The sequence below is a fragment of the Anabrus simplex genome, chromosome 6 (assembly GCF_040414725.1).
Source record: "Anabrus simplex isolate iqAnaSimp1 chromosome 6, ASM4041472v1, whole genome shotgun sequence".
Classification (NCBI taxonomy): Eukaryota; Metazoa; Arthropoda; class Insecta; order Orthoptera; family Tettigoniidae; genus Anabrus; species Anabrus simplex.
Window position 1 is genome coordinate 176430708 of NC_090270.1, and position 18103 is coordinate 176448810.

An 18103-nucleotide genomic window follows, 5' to 3' on the forward strand; every position below is an offset into this window, starting at 1 on the left:
TTGTTTACTGACCATGTGGCCATGAATTTGACAGCGAGGGTTCTGAAAGAGTTATCCATGTGTTATCGACACCATATTTGCTTATTGAGTGAATTTCGTCACGAATATGAGTTAATTTATGTCCGATGGATTTAATGATTGGATATTTTGTCAGTATTTTCAATATTTTCCTTGTAATGGAACTTCTACTTGTACCTCGTGTTTGAGATAACGTGTCATCGGGATATTAAGTCTGAATTCTATGTATGAATTTAATGAGAATATGTGCATTGGAGCATGTGATAATTAATTGGAGTAATTAATCACCGAGACACATTTAAGTGGATATTATGTATTTGTAGGACGATGGTAGGTCCTGATATTTCGTGGCTACACATATTTGAGATCAGGATGCGACAAGTTAGAGTCGTCATTGTGGTATACTGTACGTGTAAAGTATATGGAATAATTGCGCATGATATGAATCTTCGTGAAACTGAGCTTTTCACATGTTAATGTCGTAATGTTATTAAGCCTGATGTTGATTAGGTTGTAAGGTGAATATGGATTATGCGAGACGAATGCAGTGTAGTCTAATATTTGTGTCTTCAGATGAAGAAAATGAAAGTCCATGTTAATCGATGTACTTCTTAATTCGTAGGAATATCCCAATTTTTCTCAATAATTTCAAGTTGAAGGTACAGGTGAATGTTCGCGAAGGCCTTAGGTCTGAAGGACAGATCTTCGATTAAATATCTCAATAATATTTGATTCGTGACTATGCAAGTTCATTCGTGAATGCAATTTTTCGCTCTCATGAGGTAACTCGATCTTGTTGAAACGTAATAAATCGGTTAACAGGAGAGGGATGTAGTTGATCGACACTCGTCGACATGTAAATAGTGTAGATATTTTCTTCTTGGTAATCACAGTCTTCTTGATCATTTCCGTAGTTAGCTGTAGATGTAGTAATTTGCTAGTAGTTAGAGAATTATTTTCTATGTGTTTTGTTCTGATAATGTGTGACACTTTGATATTATCGATGGATAGTGGATGTGATTTCCACATGGATGATATTCTCTCCATTTATGTATGCTCGTAAGCTCAGAAGGCGTTTTATTTTGTTCAATTATTGATCAGATGCTTAAAGTTCAGTATTAATTCTCACGAAAAGAGATGTGAGACGACGTGAACAGGTACATCCGACGTCTCGGATTAACTTAGAGAAAACCAAGGCACATTCAACTTTTCATTTTATAACTACAAAATTGTTAATATAACGAATGAAAATTTTATTTTTGCTATAACTGTTAACTTATTGAATCTTGGATATTTCTTTATTATACTCGTTCTTACAATTATGCATTTTTTCCAGATTGTCGATGAAGGCTTGGCCCAGACCTCATTTTTCTGAATAACAATTTTTGATTCAACTTTAAATAAATAATTTAATGATTTTAAAGACGATAAAGAAAATTAACAATGTAAAATACTCTGTTAGAATATTAGGGAGAACAACTGCCGTGTACCATCCCATTTGTTTGCATTTAGGTTTGTTACATCAAGAGCCATATTGAATTACATAAAGTAGTGATCATAGTCATAATCACAGACTTCAGGATGGTTAATATTTCATTTAATTAAATAAAAGTGTCACATCTGTTCTATACCTTGAACATGCTTATTCGATGAACCCTATGTTAATCCTGCCACATTCATTTATTTTTATAAGCCTACAGCCATCGAACTGAGCACCCCTGGGCTGTCTCGTGTTCGCTGACTGACTACGTCGGGGACAATATATACTAGCTGATGTACCCGTGCTTCGCTACGGAATTTTACATTGTATACAGAATTCTAGGGGGCTGCCTGGCCGAGGAGGTAAAGGCGTGCTCGGTTCTCCCGGAAGGACGTGGGTTAGAATCCCCGTCAGGAAGTCGTAAAATTTAAGAAATGAGATTTCCACTTCCGGAGGTGCATATGACCCTGAGATTCACTCAGCCTACACCAAAAATGAGTACCAGGTTAAAGGCAGTCGGACGTGAGCTAACCATTCTACCCCATCAAGTGCCGAGGTTACGGATAGTGGAAACCTTTACCTTCCACCCCTCCCAGGGCCTTCATGGCCTGTACCGAGAAGACTGCTTTCAACATGATTCTAGGTTAGGTAGTGTACACGTTGTGAGCAAGAAGGTATTAAATTGCAAAGCTCTTAACGTTACCCAAGAAACGCGACGGCGATATCACCAAACATATTTTCTCATATAAAGACTGAGTTAGGGAATTTTCACTGTAATGCATACCGCTTGCATACCATCAATCACAATCAGGTTGGAAAGCTTTCAATTTAATGGTAGACACTCACTCTCCACCTGCCTTTTTACATCCTCAGGAAGACTGTCTTACTGGTTTTCCCAACTGAAATGAACAAACATTACAATGACGTCAGTAGGAATGGCGCAGTTAAAAGCAATGCTTTCATATGAAATACGCGATCAAATCAGAAACCACACATTTTCTCACTTTTAACGAACAGGTCTAAGCTCCCGATATTACAGTCCAAAGTTCCAGAGCTGGGATGACCAAGCCGCAGACAGCCGTGATCCGTGAACACACTTCGTCTTCTTTTAGGCGGGGAAGAGGTCGAATAGTGGAGACTCCCAGGGCAAAAACCATGCTCTTTTACTAATCTGTTTCCTAGAACTACACGATGAGTCGGTAAATATCAATTTAATACACTGGCAGCGGAAAAATCTATCTGAATTGGAGCCAAATTTCTCCTCCAAGCCAGAGGAGAAACCCACTCTTCAGTGCTAATTTGGAATAAAATGAATGTAGAATTTAATAAAAGTCAAGAGGAAGAAGCTTGAGTAACGGCTCTTTTCAGGGTTGAATTTTGAGTCATTTAGTGAATTGTGGTGCTATAATTTGAAATAGGCCTAAATTGTTATTCTAGACTAGGCCATACTACTACTACTACTACTACTACTACTACTACTACTACTACTACTACTAAAATGAGCTTCTGCCGTAAGTATGCACATTGCTCATACAAAACAGTGCATCATAGTGGGGATCGAACAGCTGGAATACTATGATGAACCAGTGTGTTACGTACCAGCTGTATCAGAAAATGTATAAACCAGAGGAATGGCATGCTAAAGAAGAAAGTTTTCTAACTCCCAGGCTATTTTCCGTCAGTGTTGTCAGGCTATTATACTCGGTACGCAGCAGTAATCCCATCTATCGGAGTTGAGAGGCAGCATAAGAGACAAAGAACCCCGCCACAAACAAGGGTCAATGTAATGTTATTGTTCACCAATGTTATGCGCTTTCGATATTGTAGGCCTTCACAGTTAGTTTTCTTCATACTTTGAAATACCACTCTTATCATAGTCGGTACAGTAAAACTGAATAAAATATACATGATCGGAAACTGTATTCTCTGTAACTTGTGTTATGTAGTACTTTTCGATAGGACCAATAACATAGGTATTTAAAAATTAAATTTTAGGCGCCTTCCCCTAAACTACATTCAATCCAGTTTGAATAAAATTGTTTATAGCTTAGACTGTAGTTTCTTATTCCCCGTCTCTATATACTGATTTTCATTAAATTCTGTTAACCCATTTTCTCGTGGCTCGGAGTTGATATGGACTTAGCAACAAAAATACTAATTCATGAATATCTGTGTTATCATAGCCGGTACGGTAAAAATGTATAAGACATAATTAGTCGGAATTTTAATTCTATATAACTTTCGTTATGTAGTATTTATCGATACGACCACTAATAATATAAATATTTGAGAATTAAATTTTAGGGCTTCCCCCAAACTACCATTTCACTGAGCGTGAATAAAATTATGTATAGCCTAGATTTTAGTGGCTCATTCTCCGACTTTGCATACGAATTTTCAATGAGATTTGACCACTAATAACGTGAATATTTAAGGAATAAATTTTTGACCTTCCCCTAAACTACTATTTCACTCAGCGTGAACAAAATTATTTATAGCCTAGATTGTAGCGACTTATTTCCCAACTTTGCATACTAATTTTCATTAAGATAGAACCACTAATAACATAAATATTTGAAAATTAAATTTTAGCCCTTCCCCTAAACTACCATTTCAATCAACGTGAATAAAATTATTATAGCCTAGATTGTAGCGACTTATTTCCCAACTTTGCATACTAATTTTCATTAAGATACAACCACTAATAACATAAATATTTGAAAATTAAATTTTAGACCTTCCCCTAAACTACCATTTCAATCAGCGTGAATAAAATTATTTATAGCCTAGATTGTAGCGACTTATTCTCCGACTTTGCATACCGATTTTTATTAAATTCTCTTCAGCCGTTTTCTAGTGATGCGTGTACATATATACATACAGACAGACAGACAGACAGACAGACAGACAGACAGACAGACAGAAATTACGAAACAGTAAAAATTCCATTTCCTTGTTACTGTGGACATGGCCGATACAGAAATACCATTCTTTCCAAATTCTGAGCAATGTACAGACAAAACTCTTATTTTATATATATAGATTGGAAGTGCGCAAAAATGTGCATAGTACAACAAAAGAAATAATTTAAATATTATATCTATTAATACTTCTGCGTATTCACTTATGGTTTTTGTTCGCTGTGATAATATTTTAATGCACATGCTTTTACTCTTCAATGGAACCTGCAATAATATTATTATATTTTAAGGACGATGTTAATATCTTTCCCTGAGGACCTGACGGGAACTTATACCAATCCTTTACTTGCATTAGGGGAAGGGTGTAGTACTGTAAATGTACAAACTGTTGGCTGAACGGTCAGCGTACTCGCCTTCGGTTCAGATGGTCTCGGGTTCGATTCCAGGCCGGGACGGGGATTTTAATCGCTTCTGATTAATTCTTCTGGCTCGGGGACTGGGTTTATGTATCCGTCCCAACACTCTCCTCATCATTTTCAGACAACATACCACACTACCAGAGAAACACGCAACAGTGACTACATCCCTCCATATAGGGTTGGCGTCAGGAAGGGCATCCGGCCCTAAAACAGGACCAAAGCCACATGTGCGACGCAGATCGCACCTGCGAACGCACAGGTGTGAGAAAAAGCGGTAGGAAAAGAATAAGAAGTACTGTAAACAATTGGTATCCCGGAAACACGGCACGGGTAATCACATTCCGCTTGTTAATTTATTGTGCAACCACTTTTTCCCTATGCATTATTAAAACTTCAAATTACAAATGTGAATATTATTTTTCTCACTTCTAATGCCCCGAATCTTCCGAAAACTACTGCCCGACATTGTCATTATTTCAACTAGAAGTATTTCCATACTGGCCGCCCGTGACCAAAGAGTGACCGTGACGATAATCACATGCTCGTACTTCCTGTGACTGAATAACAGAAAAAGTAAGATATTTTTGTATCACAGGTATTCTTAAATATTATTTAAGCTTATCTCTAACTGTGACCCGTGACGATAATCACATGCTCGTGCTTCCTGTGACTGAATAACAGATAAAAGTCACAGATATGTTTGTGTCACAGATACACCTGACAACGATATTCTGAAATATCTGTTAAGCTCATCTCTAGTAGTATTATGTGCTTTGTGAGGGTGTTTAAATGCGACAACTCCGCGTTCGTAGTTTCCAGCACGTTACAGAGCAAATGTTATCATCAACAGCAATCTATCGTAATCCAAGTGACATGGCGTTTCGCAGTCCCCAACATTCCTGCACTCACACACCACATAGACACTATTGTTGGGAGATCAGAAGAATGCACATGCCCAGTGAGGCACGGGGCGAAGGGGTTTTCACCAGCAGAGCCCGTGACGCAATGGTTACCATAGTAACTTCGCTACTACCCAGGCGACTTTATATTATCGTCTACTAGTAGCTCTTCACTCTTGTCAGTTGTAATCCAGCAAACTGCAAAGTGTGAGTCAATGTTTTCGTGTAGCAGATACGAGCAGATAAGAGCCGATCTGTCTAGGCAGAACAGGAAGTTCGTGCTTGCAGACCACATTCCTCATTCTTGCATTCTTCTCATCTCCACACAGTACCCTCCACTGCAAAAACACGCGGTTCCCTATACATGGCAGATGCCGCCCGCCCTCGTCGGAGAGTCTGCTTTACAAGGTCTCCACCAGTCCTGCAATAGCAACTCAAAACTAAAATTTCGAAGTGCCATTAATAAAATTACAGATATGTCAACGTTTCCCACCTAGCGAGGTATCTTCGAGGTACGAATTACGTAGCTTTGAGTATGAATTCGATAGGATTTTACCCTCCATCGGTAGTCCTGAAAAAGAATTTCCATGGTTTTCCATTTTATTCCGAGATTGTGCCTTGATTAAGGCTACGGCTGCTACCTGCTCAGTCTCAACTATTTCCTATACAACGTCACCGAAAATTTGTACGAGTTACGGTGGCGTTAAACCGCTAACAATAAAAACTTTCAGAAACATCATCCGCTGTTGTCAGCCGTTTGTAAACTCATATACAAAGATATAATGAGGGCAAAAATAGAATAATGCTCCCACTATCACAATATGGTCAAGGTCTCAATGACTGACTCTACATTATGTTGATTATTGTCTGCCTCGGTGTGGCTCGAGAATGTAACTAACGGGCTCGAGTCCAATTGACGGTTATTACAAACTCGAGAGTGATGGAAACACATCTATAATTTATCAGTACGTACTACAGAAGGGCTCATCGCTGGTGGTGGCTACGTTGAATGTTCCGCGTGCAGGATAGTTTATGGAGTCCAGACCAAGTGGGGAACACAGCTTCACTGTGCAGTCTTCGTTAGAAGGTGTCAGGAATCTGTGGAGATATCCGCGACTCACCAGCCTGGAACACAAGAAAATAATGTTGAAAATAGCAATAATTACAATCAATCAATCAATCAATCAATCAATCAATCAATCAATCAATCAATCAATCAATAAATAAGTACTGATCTGCATTTAGGGCAGTCACCCAGGTGGCAGATTCCCAATCTGCTGTTTTCCTAGCCTTTTCGTAAATGATTTCAAGGAAACTGGAAACTTATTGAACATCACCCTTGATACGTTATTCCAATCCCTAACTCCCCTCTCTATAAACGAATATTTGCCCCAAATTAAGCTTCAGTGGAATAACCTTTCCTAAACCCAAACTATCTTCTATCAAACCAATTATTAATTTCGCAAACATGTCTAATATAATCAGAAAGAATGCATTCCCAAAGCTTACACGCAACGCATGTCCAACTTACTGGCCTGTAATTTTCAGCTTTATCCTTTCCTTTATACACAGGGGCTATATAGCAACTCTCCATCCATTTAGTATAGCTCCTTCCTACAAACAATAATCAAATAAGTACTTCAGATATGGTACTATATCCCAATCCATTGTCTTTGGTATATCCCCAGAAATCTTATCAATTCCAGCCACTTTTCTAGTTCTCAAATTTAGTATCTTATTTATAGTTCTCAAATTTAGTACCTTATTGTAAATATCATTGTTGTCATATGTAAATTTTAATATTTATTTAGCATTAGTCACCTCCCCTATCTGGATATTATCCTTGTAACCAACAATCTGTACATAGTGCTGACTGAATACTTCTGCCTTTTGAATATCCTCACATACACACTCCCCTTGTTCATTAATTATTCCTGGAATGTCCTTCTTGGAACCTGTTTCTGCCTTAAAGTACCTATACACACCCTTCTATTTTTCACTAAAATTAGCATGACTGCCAATTAAGCTTGCCATCATGTTATCCTTAGCTGCCTTCTTTGCTAGATTCAGTTTCCTAGTAAGTTCCTTCAATTTCTTCTTACTTCCATAGCCATTTATAACTCTATTGCTTTCTAATCTGCACATCCTTCTTAGTCTCCTTATTTCTCTATGATAATAAGGTGGGTCTCTACCATTCCTAGCCACCTTTAAAGGAACAAACCTGTTTTCACAATTCCTCAACAACTGTTTTAAACCCATCCCAGAGTCTGTTTACATTTTTATTTTCCGTTTTGCACTGTACTATTACGCATTCCACACACCGACTACTTCACCAAAATCCAAAACGGTGAAATGTCGAGACCTCCATAGCACCATCTACCTATAAGACAAGCATTATCACATAATCTCTGGCCAAATTAATGTCGTATATTTATACAGCCATATTCCAAGATAACGTAATTAATTTCTTACATAAATCCTATTTGTAATTAATGAAAATAGTTTAAAAACGAACATATAACTTAGCCAAGAGACCAAACCGCTTTTTCTCTCACCAGTTCTCAAATCATTCTTTACCCAAAACATTCCATAAACTTAGCCTATCTCCTAGTCAGAGCCGTACCCACACCATAGGAATAGGTGAAATACTAAACATTAAGAACAGATTCTATGTAAAAATAATTTCAATAGCAGTGAACTAAATTGTAAGAATATGTTCTTCCTTCCAATCATATGAGGACCAACATTAAAGTGGATTAAGTCCAGTTTATCGGCCGGATTCCCTTCCTGGCGCCAAATTTACGTGAGAGGAACTACAGAGTATAGTCCATTCTAGAGAAATCTCACTGCGTTTCTTCAGTGAGTACACGGGAATGTATACCAAGAAACCGTCACAACTCTGTCTCGTTCTTTACATTTACTTTTAAATTTCCAAAGGCCAGTTTGATCTGATATTGTAACTGTTTGAGTTTGGGATTACGACAGGTGCTCTGGATTTTGAGATAAAGTATCATTCACCTACAGAAGCTACCAAAAGTAGCCGAGGCCTACAATTTAATAGTTCAGTCTGAACTTCCTTCCTCACACAAGTAACATTCGGCTACAAACAAAGGTTTATTAAATCCAAAGACTCACCCAGCGACGTCGTTTAATATAGAGACTGGATGACCCCAGAAGGTGCAGTTGGAGTTTTTGATAGAAGCGGTGAAGACCCCATAGGAGCGGCCATGAGGACAAGAAACGATATTGCTGATCACTGCCAACATACAAACAAAAACATGAGCGAAAATGTTAGCATGGCAGCTTCTCACCATCACAGACTCAGATTCACTCTCCTGTTCTGCCACAAAATTAAAATTCTCCATCTGGTGGTGGTGGTGGTGGTGGTGGTGGTGGTGGTGGTGGTGGTGGTGGTGGTGGTGGTGGTGGTGGTGGTGGTGGTGGCGGCGGCGGCGGCGGCGGCGGTGGTGGTGGTGGTGGTGGTGGTGGTGGTGGTGGTGGTGGTGGGCCGAAGGGAACCAGAGTTGATCATGGGAGAGAAATGAAAGCTTAGCCTGTAGCATAAGTAAATTTAAACAAATCCTGTGGAAGGGGGCGGAATGGTTAAATGTCCATAACTGTAATTATATGTAGACAAAGGTTGTGAACTATGGTCGCGCTCTGTGAGAATACAACAACCATGTGCATGGTACATTTGAAAAGAACAACACAGAATCAACCAAGACAAAACGAACGATCATGGCGCTGATATACTGATGGATCTTGACCAACCAAGTGACCGCCCTCAGCCCGAAGGTCTGATGATTACGAAGTGACATGTGGTCTTCTCAGCCGTTATTTTTGACTGACTAGACGGGGGCCGCATTCTCCCCGTCAAGTAGCTCCTCAGTTGTTATGACGTAGACTGAGTGGATCTCAACTCAGCCCTCACTCTAGGTAAATATTCCTCACCTAACCAGGAATGTAACCCTCCCATTAGCAGGCAGGCTCACTATCCCCAGACCACGGGACGGTATAGTGGTTAGTGTGATGAGTCGCCACCCCCAGAGGTCCGGATTCGGTTCCCGGCTCTGCCGTGAAATTTGAAAAGTGGTACGAGGACTGGAACTGGGTCCACTCAGCCTCGGGAGATCAACTGAAGAGGGACTTCGATTATGCTTGTCGTTTAAAGGGGCCTAACATCTAAGTTCATTCGAGGGGTTTAGATTCCCACCTCTCCAATCCTCGAAGTGGTTTTCCGTGATCTCCCATTTCTCCTCTTCCTTGTCTATCCCTTCCAATCTTCCTATCCCCCACTTGGCCCCAGTTCAGCATATCAGGTTAGGCCCCCTGGAAGAGGTACTGATCATCCTCCCCAGTTGTATCTCCCCGAATCAAAGTCTTACGCTCCAGGATACTACACTTGAGGTAGTAGAGGTGGGATCCCTGGCGGAGTCCGAGGGAAAAGCTAACCCTGGACGGTATAATAATAATAATAATAATAATAGTAATAATAATAATCATAATAATAATAATAGTAATAACTGCAAAGCTGCCTTCCGTTCAGAGGGACCTGAATTCGATCCTCAAGGATTCTAGTCGCGTGTGGTTAATTCCTCTAGCTCGAGGCCCTGGTGTTTGTGCTTACAATAACACACATATTAACTTACAAACAGTCCACCTCCGTAGTTTAACAGTTAGCGATATTAGCTGCCGTACTCGGGGGCTCGGGTTCGATTCCCAGTACTGTCAGAGATTTAAAAGCCGTGCGCGTAGAGGCGCGCGGCTGTGAGCTTGCATCCGGGAGATAGTAGGTTCGAATCCCACTATCGGCAGTCCTGAAGATGGTTTTCCGTGGTTTCCCATTTTCACACCAGGCAAATGCTGGGGCTTTACCTTCATTAAGGCCACGGCCTCTTCCTTCCAACTCCTAGGTATTTTCTATCCCATCGTCGCCATAAGACCTATCTGTGTCGGTGCGACGTAAAGCCCCCAGCAAAAAAAAAAAAAAAGAGAGAGAGAGATTTAAGAATGGTAGAAGGGCTGGTATGTGGTTAGAAAGGTACTTGTATATCGCTTCCATTGGAGGCGTGTCTACAGTAAGAGCTGCACCACCTCGGGAGGAGTACACGTGTTTTATTACATACAATGCATCATACTACCAAAACACGTTATGGTGAAGTCAACCCTACACATAGGGTTGGCGGCAGGAAAGGTGTCCCGTCGTAAGATTGGGCTTAATATTAAAGGGACCAAGCCCTAAATGAAGAAAAAATGTCAACTTTCTTGTTGTATTTGTTCCTTCGATCGCCTTATAATATTATAGATCACATTTCGAAGTGTTATTCCATGAAATGCACTAAACGTGCGTTAAAAATAAATATGTTGTTGTAAGCAATTCCACTCCCGCTTTCATTCTTGTGGATCACTGTGCGGTTTGGCTCTAAACAGAACTTTAAACAACACAATCTGAATGAGGATTTCGATCAAAAATGGTTTGTGATTTGTGTGCCTTAAGTGTAAGTTCATTTTTCTCTTTGTGATTTTAGCTCGGAAATTCATGAAGGTTTTTTTAAAATGTTAAGTACGTATACCCCTTTTAGACCTGAAAGAAAACTGGAGGTGTGAATTTTTATTTGTACGTCAAGAACTGACTAAAATGCTCCTCAATACACATATTAATAGTTTATTTTACAAAATAAAAACTAACATCCGAAAAACAGGACCCACACAATTGTGCGTATCAAAATTCAAAACCCCGTTGTATCACGTACGATGGTGTAGCTTCAAAATTTACGTTCACTAACCAATGTACACACTTCATTGAATATATTCCAGTATTCAGTAAAGCTTCTAGATTAATATAAACGCAGTAAATAAATACTTACTTTCGGCACTACTGCTTCCTGCCATCTCGCCGATCAACTGTGCTTTTTAAACTCTTCTTCCTTCGCCCTGGTGGTCAAGCGCATACTAAAATCAATTGAAATACACGCCACGTGTCCTGCACAATCACTGCAGTCCGGTGTAGCGCCGAAAAAACATCAAATACGGTCAGGGATAACTAAAATACGAACCCGCACAATTGTGCGTACTCGGTCTGAAAGGGATACACTTACTAACTTCTTATTCATGTTTGGTTGTAACTTATCCAATATTCTTACAAACACTATCCCTTTGAGAAAATCAAATGATAATATATATGTCTTTCGATAAATGAAACTAAAATTGATAAGGATTAATTTATTTGAACCTAACGAATCGTTTTCAGGAGCCACCTTGGAGTCGACTAGTGTAGGATTCAGTGCAACGAAAGGGGGAAACAGACTCAAGGCCTATGAAACCACCACAAACAAAATAATCAGTTTACTAGGGAATGATCAGATGAGGCCTCTTTGATAAGAGCACCTTCTACATGTCTGTCAGTCATGGCCGTCCATTAATACTTCACATCACAGCCTGCAAGATCACAGTAACCATCTGTACTCTTTGATCATTTGTCTCTCAGTCGTGGCCATCTAATAATACTTCACATCACAGCCTGCAAGATCACAGTGATCATCTGTACTCTTTGATCATTTGTCTCTCAGTCATGGCCATCTAATAATACTTCACATCACAGTCTGCAAGATCACATCGACCACCTGTACTCTTTGATCATTTGTCTCTCAGTCATGGCCATCTAATAATACTTCACATCACAGCCTGCAAGATCACAGTGACCATCTGCACTCTTTGATAATATGTCTCTCAGTCATGGCCATCTAATAATACTTCACATCACAGCCTGCATGATCACATTGACCATCTGCACTCTTTGATAATATGTCTCTCAGTCATGGCCGTCCATTAATACTTCACATCACAGCCTGCAAGATTACATCGACCATCTGTACTCTTTGATAACATGTCTCCCAGTCATGGCCATCCACGGTTGCCTACACGGTTGCTAGGTAACATCGCGTTACACATTTTGTATTGCATGGCACAAATGTTCAGGTACCTCAGCCATACGATACATCTATGTCAAGAAAGAACACTGCTGAGTCCGAGTTGGCCACAAGTTTTGACGGAGAATGCGTACCGCGTGACAGGATTAGTGAGAATAATGATCTAGTCAGTAATGGTTCGAAATATTATTTTGTTCATTTTAAACAAACTACTTTCCGCTAGTGAAGCAGTAGATGTGCTCGGCGCACAACTCACGTCACGAAGCTCGGTCATCTTAAATTTAAGACGCTCCCGAAAAAACTTTTGACTTTGATTTAGGACGTATTTGAAATTCTGACAAGCCCCTCTATGTATTTCAATCATTTTGAATATATCTATATATTTCCACATTTTACAAAATAAGTCCTTTTCCCACTTATTCCCTTTACAAATTTCCCTACTATTTGAAGTTTTTGTTTTGTTTTTGCAAAGAATAAATGAGACAAGTCCAAAAACACATCAAACGACGTGCTTCCATGCCAGAGTCCAGAGCTACATGAACTGATAGCCGCGTCACTCGCACGGCGAGTTTAGTATCTCAAGATCGCAGCACTATTACACCACCCGATTTTAAGTCGATTTTTTTAAACTTTATTTGGCGAAATTAGTGTATAGAATTATTATTATTATTATTATTATTATTATTATTATTATTATTATTATTATTATTATTATTATTATTATTATTATGCTTCTCCTGCCTCTTTTCCCCCACCTGTGGGGTCGCCGATGCGACTGTGTCGTACACGTTTACGGCCGGATGGCCTTTCTGACGGCTAACCTTTGTGGAAGGACGTAACCACAATTGCTGTAGTAGAAGGTAGTGTGGTGTGTTATCTGAATATGAAGAGGAGACTGTTAGGACAAAAACAAACACCCAGTCTCCGGGCCAGAAGAATTAATCAGACTTGATTAAAATCAACGACCCGACCGGGAATCAAACCCTGGGCCCACTGAACGAAAAGCCTCAACAGCGGCCATTCAGCCAAGGAGTAAACTATGGTATAGAGATAGTCTAACTAAAAACATTTGCGTTTGCAAAATAAATCCACACAATCCTACCATCATTTCGGTTTCAATACAACGTTTTATTTAGGTTACATGTTATGCTAACAACAGGAAAATAATCATTCACCTGGCTTCAGTGGTTTATCAGGTGATCGTACCGGAAATTGAGCAAGTTAACATTGAATACGTAGGAAAGGCGAGGCTTTGGGAGTCCCATTTACTCGTATTTCACACACCGTTCCTGTCCCCTTCCCTGACTCTTCCTCTTCAATCATCGACGATCAATATCAACACAATGATCATCACGGGCACACAAAAATGCTGATTCATAAGTACTAGCAACTTCACGAACAAAAATGTATATAATTATGAGCACTTACCTTCAACGGGAATACGGGCTAAATCTCCCAGCGACGTAATATTTGGCATATCTTTCGGAATGATGCAGCCTGGTTGCTGGTAGCCTCCATTTAAGTAATAATCGGTGTCACCTGGAACAATAAATAATAATAATAATAATAATAATAATAATAATAATAATAATAATAATAATAATAATAATAATAATAATAATAATAATAATAATAATAATAATAATAATAATAATAATCCTGGCAAGCAATTTGACTTAATGCCATTTAGACTGCCAACGTATGCTTTGACGCTCTGTTTTTGACTACTATTGCAGGCAGAGAAATCATTATTCCATTAGAGTTTTAATTAATTTTGTTGGGTGAATTCCAAATGTGCCACATCCACCAATGCCGATATCGTAGGACGAATAGTCTGTTTCCGGGCTTCATAAACCCCGCTAGGACCACCGGATTTGAGTCAACACTTGTGAATCAATAAACCGGTATTCTGCCACTATCGAAATTCAAATTATTATTATTATTATTATTATTATTATTATTATTATTATTATTATTATTATTATTATTAAACATTATCCGAAATAATCACTGTCATTATTAATCATCATTGAACGCTTTGTCTCTGAAATCACACACTATATTTCAGGATTTTTATCCACTTCTTATCGGCACCACTAAAACTAAAATCAAAACCCATGGAGCAACAGCCGCTAAGGGCCATAACCTACCAAGCGGCCCCTGCTCCGTCCGTACGCCTGCAGATTACGAGGTGTTGTGTGGTCGGCACGACGACTACATCCCGCCGTTATTCTTGGTTTTCTAGAACGGGACCGCTATCTCGCCGTCGGATAGCTCCTCAACTGTAATCACCTAGGCCGAGTGGACCTCGAACCAGCCCTGAAATCCAGATAAAAGTCCTTGGTCTGGCCGGGAATCGACCCGAGTTCCTCCGGTTAAGAGGCAGGCACGTGAGCCCCGCTGTCCACACCAGTCTACATACATTATTATCCAAGAAAGCATTCAATTAAGTCACAATAACAGACGATTCCGACCACTACCCACAACTCCAATATACTGCCTGCTAGGTCGGAAGAAAATCTCTCTACTCACTTCAAAAGTGAGGTCACATTGTGAGGACAATCGACACAATTAAACGTTAATAAGTTTCTATAATTCCTTAAACGCATTTTAGAAAATGTCGAACTGTTGTAACAAATAATATTGTTGGACATGCAACCTATTAAACGGTCCTGGTCTTCCAAGAAGGCTGCTGCCTATCCAAATGACCTACAGATTTTGGTGTGTCATGTGGTCAGCGTAACGACCGATTGCTGACGTTTCTCCACCTATTTGATCCATTTTCAATATTCCTGCAGATCATGACGAGAACCTTCAGAGGATCAAACTGCAAGGCGAAACTCCAATTCCGAGAAAATAGATTTTCAGTACTTCAAGAATGCTTCACAAAACTAGGACACGACACATTCCTATAACGAAAGATAAGCGCAAGGAAGAAGCTTTCCCCTCCACTAGGTTGTGATCCACGGATCGAATCTGCCTCCGTAGTGCTTTTGTGGATTTGTTTGAACGTTCAATTGGTACGTTATTTGAATTACAGGCACATGGATAAGAGTCCCGCTCCAGTCAGTTTCTTCAAAACTCAATAGCCGCAATGGCCTCGCAATTGACTTCAAAGATACGGTAACTCGTATAGTGCAAGGTACACCTCGTCTTCTGAAAACAAGAATATGTGCGAGAATCTGAATGTCAGACCATTCTCACAGTGTGTTGATTCCCACAGATAACATTCCCCACTGCTCAAATTTGGTTTTACATCTCAAGACCCCTCTTCTCAGGCGATTCAGTGGCCTGTATTCTGAATAACTGAGATTTTTTCCCAGCTACAAGTTCTTCGCTGAGGTCAAAATGCATGTTTGTGAGTTCGGCCTTCCGTTTAGTGATGCTGTTGGTTTCTTGGAGACCTTGGAGGGGTCGTGACCTCCTTCTCTATCTTGGATGACGTCCGGTGCGTGATGGTCGTACAATGGATGTCGAGGGGTTTCTTCTTGCTTTCCAAGTGTACTGAAATCGATCAAATCGGAGAGGACATGTTGGCAAGGTTTCGTAATGACCAGATTCCCTTCTAAATATCATATAATCCAGCTTCTCAGATTGCCACGCAGCATTAAAATTCTTGGACGAGACTGGAATTGAACCCATGGCCTCAGGGTACGGAACAGCAACGTTAACCATTGGCGTGATGTCTTCTCCATTTGGCTCACAGTTGAGCACCACGTTTGACCTCTCTACACCTTTGAGGTACTGAGTTCTTCAGGAATTCTTAACCTCCTCCATAGATCAGGATCTCAAGATCTTGTGGCACGGCAGAGGAGGTCGAATTTGAAGGGCAGATAAAAGTCGGTTCTGCTATGTATGCCCTGCGATATCCATAGGTAAATGCTCTCTGGTGACGCATTTCGTATTTATCTGACAAGATGATATAAAACTCAGCCACAGATCGCCCAGCAGAGGTCCGGTTGCTCTCCCATCTGATAGAGTAAAACAGAAATTGGAAATTGCTACTTAGGCATAATAAACCTCAAATTATCTGCACGTTGTAGCTGTGACAATGTTATTATTAGGAAATGTTTTTATGAAGGGTTTCCTGGATTTTCTCCATGGTGCTTGCCTTATGTAGTTCACCTTGGATCACTTCTTTCATCAAACTGTCAGGCTGTAGCGTAAGACCTACCTACATTAAATGTCTCTTCCTAACGTACTCAGTAGGTAATCCGCCTGGTGGCTGTGATCGTCTGACACCGTGGTTAGCCGGTTCGAGTTCCATTGATGGAAATTTATTCACCATGATAATGCTAGCCAGGAGGGTAGGAGAGGTGGCAGTATAAAGTTTCTAATCACTAAATCGCGTGCCAAAAGCCTGGATTCAATTCCAAAACTTTCCGCAGTGTTCATATCGAGTGAGGGCATAAAAGTGATTCATTCGTCTGATGTGGACGTTCAACCTTGGTCGGACTCCTTGGTGTTACTCGACAGGTGAAGGTTATCTCCCGACTCCAAGATTCACCCTTTCCCTACCTCACTATCATCATCATAAATCCAGAGACACAGATCGCCATGGACGTCAAGTAGATAGAACACTTCCAGGCCTCTTTGGATGCCAAAACACATCATACCACATCACATCACGACACCTTGACTAGTCATCAGAGTGTTAAGGAATGTATTCACGAAGGAGTTTCTTGGTCTTTCTCTTCAGTCATCAGACATTCTGAAGACAAAGGCTTTTCCGCGTGAGCTGTCACTCACTAATCAGACTTAACTACTGTCCCCTCTCTTGTACGCTATCTAATAATCCCCTAGAAGTTGTCACCAACTTGTCAAATTTGCACTCGGTGCAAACACCACAATCTAAATAGAATCCAGTCTCCTAATATACTGTATATCTTATTGAGCGTTCAAGTATTGGCACAGCACAACGTAACCAAATTAACATATGATTTAATGTATTTCTTTAAATACTGACATTGGTATTTGTGTTTGTAAGACACTGTGTACACCTTACACAAAATTCCTCCAGACAAGAATTATGTAAATATTATTACTTCATCTTATTCTTATTCGTGTATCATCTCCTGTTATAAGATTAGCAATCATCACATCTCTTTCGATTTTGCAGTACTGAATAAAGAAAGTTTTCAAGTCATCCAGCCAGCACTTTATCCAACTTAGTTATGATACAAATATCTCTCTCCTCCAATGTAAACACAAAAGCTGCAAATACACTCAACATAATAATTATATTTAACGGTTCTGTGGTTTCTGAGGGAAGGGTACCTACGAGTAACTTATACAACACCTGCACGTCTTCTAAGCTGTGGTCAAATTAATAATTGATCAAGTGTCACAGATGTTGGAATTTCTTGATCACTGCATTCAAATATTCTTTCCTCTTTCCCATTCTCTTTGTAACCATTTCAATTGTGACCCAATCCAT

The 18103-nt window shown here is 39.9% G+C and overlaps 1 protein-coding gene across 1 annotated transcript in view; it reads right to left on the reverse strand.

Moving 5' to 3' along the window:
* Positions 1-18103, reverse strand: part of LOC136875629 (inactive pancreatic lipase-related protein 1) — a 104130-nt gene that overhangs the window by 6927 nt on the left and 79100 nt on the right. The window contains exons 7-9 of the mRNA XM_067149170.2: positions 14095-14205; positions 8873-8993; positions 6711-6862 (exon numbers count right to left, since the gene is read on the reverse strand). Of these exons, the coding sequence (XP_067005271.2) occupies positions 6711-6862; positions 8873-8993; positions 14095-14205 (384 nt within the window). The remainder of the gene's footprint in view (positions 1-6710; positions 6863-8872; positions 8994-14094; positions 14206-18103) is intronic.